Genomic DNA, 9,889 nt, shown 5'->3' with positions numbered 1-9,889 from the left:
CTGATGTACATGACTTATAGTTGTTTTTCATATAAGTATTTAACATTCTTGGGTCGTCACAAAAGGTTGTGTTTTATGATGGAAACAAATTTTGATTGCTTTTGCTTACTTACTCAACCTAAGTGTGTGTGTGATGCCCCTTACATTTTTTATACGAAATCTGTCCATCTAATGTGTTCAAAAGTTTTGCACGTAAATATAGCAATGGTTCTGCATGTGTAAATCATTTTGTTGCTGTCATCACCTTATGCTTTTACTGGTTAGAAAAATATAAATTATCTCTATCTACTGTACAGATCGACTTAATTTGCGAAAAACGTACGATCGGTTGGGGACCGGTGGAAGAGCGTTTTAGGAAAGCAATAAAAATGTTAAACTTGTTGAGAAGTTTCATTACTTTTCATTAGTGGAGGATCTGCAATCTTTTTCCAGCCGTTGCAATATCTCTTCTCATGCAAGCTTATTTAGAAAAGGCTAATTTAGTTTTGAAAAAATCATGCAGTTCCGACATGCTGCAAGCTCTTGTGAGACGTTTAATGTTCAGTAAAAAGTAACGAGCAATAATGATTGCTGAAGCATGTAATTATAAACATTCGGATGAATTAATTTTGTCGGGCACATTTTGCAAATGAGTCTGATTTTGCAAACCCTTGCCTTAAACAAACATCCACCGTGCTATATTGTCATGAAATCTGCTTGCAAAAGTATGTTTAATTGTGAAAGGAACATTTGAAATCAATTGCATTTCAATTAATTTAAATAAAGGCAAAGTTTCCCTTTCTCATCCACCAAACATGGGAAATGGCAAACGGAACTGTAAACTTTTGCGTATTGTTTCACAACTAATTTAGCGCATATGTTGGGTCTCATCTAAATCGGTTCTAAACAAAAATTTCAAATAAATCACTAACCTAATATGGCGCAGTAGAACGATTTCCTTACGGTTGAACTGTAACATTGTTCTATCATCGTACGAAATTGCAATCATTAATGTACACCTCTGTTTTCACCTTACTAGCCTTGGCATTCAAGCACGACGGTGTGAATGCTGGTTTGTTCCCCTGCACCCTCACACACATACACACACGGTCTACACGAGAAAGATTAAATCCATCTTCGCATTCACCATTTATTTTTACTCCGATTTGTTCGAAACTATAGAAGTCGCTTCATTGAGACAGATGTCCATATTCTGGATGGTGTTGGCGGCCTAAAGCTCCCCTTTACTAAGTCGCATGGTGATTTGTTTCGGGAGTGAAAAACGGACCCAGATAGGGTGGTAATTTTCAAAAATAAACAAAACACTTGCCCGGGATGCCCGAGTGCCTCATCATAAGATGAGCAGCAGGAGGATAAAGTGTGAGTACAGGACGTAGATGAAGAAGTTGGGCGAATAGTTGTTAAGACTGCGCTGCCCCGGCGGCGCTGGTAGCGTGTTGGTGTTGCTCCCAGGTTGCCCACCGTGCTGCTGATGCGGTGGATACTTGTGCGGATGTTGCATCGTCATCGCAGGCATCGATGGTTGCGCTGGCTGATGATGGTGTTGATGGTGATGGTTGTGATGATGATGTGACTGATGCTGATGGTACATCGGGTACGACCCGTGGGATGGCGTTTGCTGGTGGAACGGGTTGGTAGTGGTGGTGATGGACTGCGACCCGCCGGACACTACCGCACCCAGCACCCGCTGATGCTGCAGGTAGTCGATGTTCTCGTAGTGATCGGAGTCTCCTTCCGCATCCGGGTGTTGGTGCTGCAGCTGGAGGTGCCCCGTTTGGTCCGGGTACTTAAGGTCGTAGCGTACGGGCAGATCACAAGCTGGCCGTAGCTCGCAGTAGTCGTTGGAGAGTACCTGTTGCGCAAGGTAGCGCTCCAGCTCGAGCTTGTCCACCTTTTGCGGAACGATTCGCTCGTGAACGTTTTTGCGCTCTTGCAGGATCTTCTGGCGCTCGCGGGACTTGCGGCGGTATACGATGGCCCCACCGGCACCGAGAGATAGCAGGATCAGGCTCAACAGCACACTCAGCACTGTCACGAGGTGAGCCGGACAGTTGATGTCACTCTCGGACATGTTGCGCAGTGTCCGGCGCGTGACCAGTCCGTCCTCGTTAAGATCACAGCCGATCTCGTCCTTATCGATAAGCAGCACGGTGGTGATGTTGGTGGAATGATCCGGCAGTGAGCGTCCCAGGAAGGCCACACCGTCCGGATCGTCGTCACCGTCATCGGCCGGCGTTCCCGTCACCAGCCGCCACAGCCAGCGAATGGTGCAGTTGCAGACGAGCGGGTTTCCGGCCAGCTTTAACCGCTGGAGCCGATCGAGTGGGAACTGCACGGCATCGAGTGTTAGGAGGGCGTTGCGTCGCATCGAAATGTCTATCAGATGTGGGTTGCCTTGGAATAGCCGCACTGGTAACGCCGAAAAGGACGGGTTTTCGTCGAGAGTTAGCACCTGCAGGTACGTGTTGTCGATGAATGCTCTGTGGGCGAGAAGGAGAAGATGGAGCAAACGTAGGAGGTTTATAATCGAATGTGATGAGTATTAAAATGATTTGAACCATATTGCTGAAATTTTCGTTTGTGGTTTTCATATAATTTTTGAACCGCATTTACTGACTAGCTTAAACGATCGTTCATCGATCGCGTCACATAATGAGCTCCCAATACCAGTTCTAGACAGAGCCAACGCTGACGGCTGAGGGTAAAGACTATGTTATCAACATTCCTACCAAAATCCCTCCGTTATCAATTTTAGTCGTACCGGTCAAGAACGTTCCACTCCCGTTTGTTTGTATATAAAAGCGAATGATTAGCTTAGGAGGTCACAGTCGACTTTGGTTATTCTTCGTATTTACTCGTTGGACCGTGTTTTTTGTCGTCATGGTGCGCTCGTGTACGGAGCTGGTCACCATCTGCGTCAGTGTTGTGATGGTTTGCCAAATAACATCAAATATAGCAAGCAGTTTATCCGTCAACCCAATTGATGCTGGGGGCAATATAGAGGCACTAAATGAACAATCTCGGGAGATTCTACCTCAACAAACAGCGGGCGCCAACCAAGAACAAACCTTCAAAGGACCATTCAAATCTTGTAAGGAGGTTCCTGCAAATAAATCTCGTGTCTATTCGATCCAGTTGAGTGAGAAGGATTATCCGTTCGAAGCGTTTTGCGAGCAGCGCAGCTTTGGAGGGGGATGGCTGGTTATTCAGTATCGATACGACGGATCGGAGAGCTTCTATCGTAACTGGACGGAGTACCGGAAAGGATTCGGCAGCTTGGATGGTGAATTCTGGATTGGACTGGACATAATGCATCAGCTTACATCGCATCGGCCGCACGAATTGATGGTGGAAATCAAAGATTTCAACGGTTCTAACGCATATGCCCATTATTCAATCTTTGCCATTGGTAACGAGCCTGAGTACTATGCCCTGAAGACTTTGGGAGCATATGATGGTACCGCTGGAAATTCACTGATCAGCCATAAGGGTTTTAATTTTTCAACATACGATAGAGACAACGATGATTGTAGTTGCGATTGTGTCAATATAACGAAGGGAGCATGGTGGCATCTCAACTGTGGCTATAGTAACTTGAATGGCAGGTACTTGAATCAGGTAGCTTTTAAATCAATAACCTGGTTTCATTTCAACAACAAAAGGCAAGGCCTGTCATATTCGAGGATGATGATTAGGGAAGTATAGAGAGTTTCACTAAATAAAAAGTATCACCATACTTTTGATGTTTAAAAAACGAAATGTTTAGAAATCTATATTTCAATGTTCCCAAATCATATTAAAATACATTTTAATTTTTCTTCAGTGGATGTTCAATTTTTGCTTCCCTTTGTTTCCTTTATTTTCCTGTGCAAAGCGTTTTCCCATGTAATATAAACTGTATTAAAATGTGAAGAAAATTGTATAATAAATTGATAAATTAAATGAGTTCTGTGTTTTGTACATTTTCTGTAAATCTTAATAATTGGAGGTTTGTAGTGTCCTTGTTCAATTGCCTCCTAAGGTAATAGAAATACGTAATAGTAAAAGCACTTCATTTGCTTACAATATAGAATTGGTAATCTGAAACCTTGCTCGTACCAAAGACCTTGCTGGTCTATAAAATTGATTCGTATAATATTAAACATATTTCACTATGTATAATATGAAACATAGTCAACTTCGTGCGGCAAGATTACTAACACCATCGTAGAAATACGGAAATGTTCTAAAATGGCGCTATAGGCGGCTGCCTGCCAACGTGTAGCCAACAATAAAACGGAGCTCGTCATGTGATGGCGGTAAACCACATTCCTGAACGGAAGAAATCATGGTGGGTTGAAGCTGGTAAAGTCGTATAAAAATAGTTGCACCGAATCTTACACTTTAACGCAGCTATTGTTTTCCGCTCGGCATACGAGGCATCACAAGGAATTCTTACGATGAACTATCACATTTAACAGGGCTCTTGTGTCTGAGTTTCGCTATCTTTTGACGAGCGTATTTCTTCGCAGATCCCTAGAACCAGTGCTATTTTAGTACCCGAGGTTGGCACGTTGGGAGCGTAATTGTGGTTCGCTAAATTGTACGGTAAACTTTCACTCGAGGCACGTTTCGCATAGGATCATAAATGATTTCTTCAGATGTTGCTACGGACGAATCTTTCATGATTTCTTTAGCAGCTTGTTAAACATTTCAAATTATTAGTTCTTTATTACGAAAAATATCTCCTGTCCTTGTTTTACATCTAGCAAGACATCTATTTAATATGCAGGTTTAAAGGCAAGCATTCTGTTGTTAGGAAATATGATTAACACGACCGTTGTATAAGTTTCGTGGAAACAATGTTAATGCCGGTATAGTGGAATTGTTTAAGTTGTTCATCTTTTTGTCAGCTCGTGGAATTTAATTTAATTATTTCTCGATGTAATTTAAATTCTCAAAATTAAATAATTCCAGTTTAAAAATCAAATGTTATACTTTATGTAAAGCCCCTGAAGAATAGTGACTATTACAAAAAGAGATTCCATAATTTGTGTTGATAAATGTCTACCATTGGATGCATTATGGTCGGAATAAAAAACATAACTGATCCAAATGGATCATTTAAAACATCTTCATGATTTTGAAGAATAACATTATCACATTTTAATTTGCTCATCCTTCTGATTTTATTGGCATTTAAAGGAGTTATTTGATACTATAACAACTCGTAGCAGGACGATGATGATCGAAACTAGTTAAAAAAGATAACATCACCATGATTGTTGCAAAAATGTATGATAGTACGATCGAAACCGTAATACCAGCTGCTTCTCATTGGTATCTCAAAGGGAGGCACAAATCGCGGAAAGGCTCTGACATTGCTTCTTCGCGAGCATGACGCTATGTTCTATTATCGTACCATGTGCTCCAGTGTGCAGTTTATCGGTACCAAACATTACGCTCTGCAGCTCGCCGAGTGTGGGTACGCTGATAACATCATCAGCGAGCATGGAGTATAAATCCAGGCGTGCTTCTGCTTAATTCGTTGCCCGCACCTTTCACCGAAGCGGTATGGAACCCTCAATTGGCCGACAACGCAACGACAATCGATTTTCGATTTCCCGATTTTTCAACACCAACCCCTTTTGAACCCGGAAAAGCTACCCGCAGACTACTATTTTCCTGTGCAGTGTTGGGGTCCGATTAAAGAAGACGAAAGCTACAGCTCCCCGGGGATCGATCGTCCCGTCCCAACCTACCTTGTATCGATGTGCTCCAGCCGATCCAGGCGATCCAGGTGCAACTCGCGCAACTGGAACAGATTCTGGAAGGCCACTGCCGGCAGCCGAACGAACGAGTTCCCGCTGAGCGTCAGGGTGGTGAGATTGTACAGCTTCGACAGCTGCACCGTCGGGACGGTCTGGAACGAGAGTGAAAGCAACGGGAAGAGAAAGCCGGCGTCAGGTGAGGAAGGAGAAAAATAAAATACAGACAAATCCGAACGGCAAAACCATCGACAACCTCCCGTAGGGAGTCGCGAGCAAGTGGGAAATAAATTATGGACACTATCAGGTGCCGATACCCTGGACACCCTGTCAGTCAACGAGTGTTGGAGGAAAATAATTTGTCGGAAAACTTCTTCTTCTTCTTCTTGGCGTAACGACCTCTTGGTCATGCCTGCCCGTTAAGGGCTTACGAGACTTGTTTCCCTGTTGTACGTGGATAGTCAGTCCTCTCGTACAGGGGAGGGTCCGGTCTCGGTTGGGATTCGAACCCACGCCGTCGAGGTGGTGAGCCCCGGCGCTCATGGGCCGATTTTCTAACCGGCGCTACCGCTCGGCTGTCGCGGACCCCATCATTGTCGGAAAACTATTGGTAACATTTTACCCCAGTCCAATGAAATATGGTTAAAGTGTATTTGTATTGTTAAATTGTGTCAAACTTTCAATTTAACGTGTACAAAATTATCATTAACATTTGCTTTTGCTTTACATGAAAATAGTATTTAGTGTAAATTTTTTTGAGCTTGATAAAAGACATAAGGTATATTTCTGTCATCTGCACGACCTCGTTTTTATCATCACTTTCACCGATTCGAAATTTATTGTTAGTCCTGTAGTTTATTTAGGCTTTACAAATCCTAGTTATGTTTAACACATTGACTGCCATGGCTATCAATTTTGATAGCCAGCTGTCATTAGTTCTATAAAGTTTTTGCCCCATAAATGAATGAAAATGCAAGATGAAAATTATAGTATTATTTAATATCATTTCTTTGGGAAAATAAGTTTTTGCTTCGCCTTTGAAAACCATCGGTTTAACAAATGTTATAGACAAATTTTATTAGAAAAGATTGTACCAAGAAACTGTGCTAAAAACGCTTGGCAGTCAACGTGTTAAACAAGCTTTTATTCCTCCAAAATGATTCATTATCAATTATTTGAAACCTTCTGCATGCAGACAGACGTGAATGCAGAAACTGATATAGTAAAATAACAGTAAGAATAATGATCGTGTTTAACTACACTGCAATTTTTTTAAGCAATTCAAGTGAAAATATGATGAGTAACATAATCAAATTTAACGTTAAAACCTCTAAACCTTTTAAACCTTTTAAACAAAAACAAATTCCTAACCACTCAGTAAAACATTTGCTTCACAATTTAAATTACACTTTCTAATTCGGCCTCCAAACCCTTGTTTATCTTTGCCAAAGCATTAACGTGACTCGTTTATTTATGAACATTGGAATCTCACGTTCGAGCACATTAAGCACGACAGGGTGAAAACGTGTCTGAAAGGGTGTAAAAAGTGGCGTCCAAAATGTCCTCCAAATTCATCGCGGCAGCACCGAAAAACCGATCGCCGTTAAAATCTGTGCATGGTTCGAGCTTCAACCCTGGTTTGGGGTAAATCTGCTGGTCAACAAATCGCCCAACATGCATTATCATACCTGTCGCGGTGCCCATCTACTGGTCCGGCTGTGTCCCGACCACTAATGGGGAATGGCATCTTTCACGCCGTTGCACCGATATCGACCGAAAACGGCCATCCCATGCCCGAGCTGCATGGGATTTAATTGCATGGAAATGGTTTATTAAATTCTATTAATTTGCATTTCAAATCCGATTCAACGTAACGGGTGTGTGTGTGTGTGTGTGTGTCAACGTTACTGTGTCGAACCGTAAATTATGCCCACTACTGTGAACGGTGCCTGCCCAAGCTGGCCGATCTTCCCCTCCTAACGTGACCGAGCGCGATTGTGATGATGGGATTCGATAAAATGTATTTAATTATGTATCGCTGGTCGGGTTCGCCGCTTTGATCCAGGTTAGAGGATGGTGTGTTGAAAGTGGGCGGTAAGTTTCGTAGGGCGCTTACCGTTAGATTGTTATCGGCCATATCGATGAGCTGGAGGGCGCTTAGGCCGCTGAACGCGCTCAGGTCGAGCTCCATGAGCACGTTGCCGGCGAGGTGCAGGGTTCGTAGCTCGTGCAGCGTACCGAAGCTGTCGTTGGCGATGAATTCGATCAGGTTGCCGGCAAGGTCTAGGTGGCGGAGGGCCCGTAGGTGCTCCAGGTTGCTCTCGTACGGCACCTCGAGTAGCTGATTGTTGTCGAGCAGAAGCGTTTCGAGGGAGACGATCGGATTCAGGACGCCCGGCTCGAAGCTGATCAGTCGATTGTTGGACAGCTCGAGCCGACGAAGGCTGCCGAGGGCCTGGAAGGCCGTCGGGTGGATCTGTTCGAGCTGGTTATCGTTCAGCCGCAGCAACTCCAACCGTTTCAACCCTCGAAAGCTATCCTTCAGCAGACTCTGCAGCACGTTGTGGCTTACGTTAAGCACGAGCAGCTTCTCCTGCGATTCGAAGTTTTTTGAGCCAAGCGAATCGATCCGGTTGTGGGAGAGATCCAGCGACTCGAGCTGGTAGTAGAAGGCCAGCGTAAAGTGCACGTTGTTGATCTGGTTCGCGGTTAGGTTGATGTATCGCACGTCCGGGTTTAATTGGATCGGTACCACCTCCAGCGACGCGTTAAAGCAGGACGTGCGAAGATAACGATCACTCTCGCAGGTACAGAGCGACGGACAGAAGGCTCTGGCAGTCGGCATCAGCACCATCAACACCGTAAGAGTAGTCAGGGCGAAGATTTGTCGTTTTAATGCATCCATCATGGTTCCCATTCAAGCTCTCTTAGATCGTTTTATCTTCTGTTGCAATTCTGCTTCAAAGTGTTGACGTCAACCGTTCACGTCGCTTTTGAGAGTGAATGTATATTTTCCTCGTTTTTCTTCCTTTTTTTTGCTATGAAACAGTCAATACTGCTTCAAAGTTCACGTCGTTTAATGCTTTATATATTGGAAAACATCTGAAAATAAACGAAGCAGAAGAAAACAGCCATTAATAATTTTCCTCAACATTGAAACAATATCTAACTTTCATAAAGAGTATTATATAATCTGGTTCCCAGCACGAATAAACACATGCATCTTTTAATTCGACCTTCATTCCAAAAAAAAAGCAACCAACACGTGTCTTTGAAGTTACCTTAAGTGTATGTCCTTTTTAAAAACTAATTTATATTATTCATACGAGAGCAAGAGCTAGAAACATCGTTGCGTTCAGAACAGATTCATATTTACGTTAAACTTTTCCCTCAAACACGACCACCCACCACGAGGATTCTTGAAAACTCATCTACACTTTCAAAGAGGGAAATATTGACATACCATAAATCATTCAGTGAGTCATAATTGTCAAAACGAAACCACAAATTAGGCCCCATCTTGACTGTGGCTGAGTCGCACGCAAGCATTCCAAGTTATCCCACACCAACGCACCTCAACAGACGAATCACAAACCAACTCAAACCAAAGGCGGCGTAAAGGAACGATTCTCGGTTCGCGCATTTTGAAAGTATCAAAGTGATAAGCCCTCAGCCTACACCGTGTAATCTGTCAGAAACTTGTCACTCTTGACACCCTTGCGCGAAGCACAAGATTTTGGGGTGGGTCGGTGAGGATCTTTTATCCGGGAAAACCACAAATCCCGCCCGACTTGTCTTTGGGTGCAAAAGGGGTTTTTTTGTGGGGATGTGACTCTTGCGTGCTTGGTGTTTTTTTCTAAAGGGAGTCATTCGAGGGCGACGGTAGACGAAATAATCAAGCACGGAGGCACGTGTCAGGACTATTGTTTGACTTCTGCATTATCGTAACAAATTTCTTTAGAAGAAGGGTCTAATTACGTTACGAATTGTCATTGACATTGGAAGCGCAAATTGCACCTTTTTTTAAGTTGTGTTGAATATTACATTGGAGGGATGGATATGAAACCCCTTTTTTGTGAGCAATGTTCATAAGTAATATCAAAACCCTTTCTTTAATGTTTATCTCGTTTGAGTTTTTGAAT

General features: G+C 43.2%; 1 protein-coding gene across 1 annotated transcript; it reads right to left on the bottom strand.

Moving 5' to 3' along the window:
* Positions 1–1,330: 1,330 nt before the first annotated feature.
* Positions 1,331–8,592, bottom strand: LOC131288428 (leucine-rich repeat neuronal protein 3-like). The gene is made up of 3 exons (XM_058317560.1): positions 7,864–8,592; positions 5,742–5,902; positions 1,331–2,480 (listed from the first exon to the last, which is right to left on the bottom strand). Exons 1-3 carry the CDS (start codon positions 8,590–8,592, stop codon positions 1,331–1,333), a joined length of 2,040 nt encoding a protein of 679 aa, XP_058173543.1.
* Between the last annotated feature and the right edge of the window lie 1,297 nt (positions 8,593–9,889).

Source organism: Anopheles ziemanni, chromosome 3, assembly GCF_943734765.1.
Source record: "Anopheles ziemanni chromosome 3, idAnoZiCoDA_A2_x.2, whole genome shotgun sequence".
NCBI lineage: Eukaryota > Metazoa > Arthropoda > Insecta > Diptera > Culicidae > Anopheles > Anopheles ziemanni.
Note: the sequence above shows the minus strand (reverse complement) of the source record. Positions and strands in the feature narration are given on the sequence as shown.

Coding starts and splice junctions, on each gene's coding strand:
- LOC131288428 (XM_058317560.1), bottom strand. CDS start 8,592: ATGCCGACTGCCAGAGCCTTCTGTCCGTCGCTCTGTACCTGCGAGAGT. Junction 5,903..7,863: donor TGGCCGATAACAATCTAACG/GTAAGCGCCCTA, acceptor CTCTCGTTCCAG/ACCGTCCCGACGGTGCAGCT. Junction 2,481..5,741: donor CTGGAGCACATCGATACAAG/GTAGGTTGGGAC, acceptor TCTCGCCCACAG/AGCATTCATCGACAACACGT.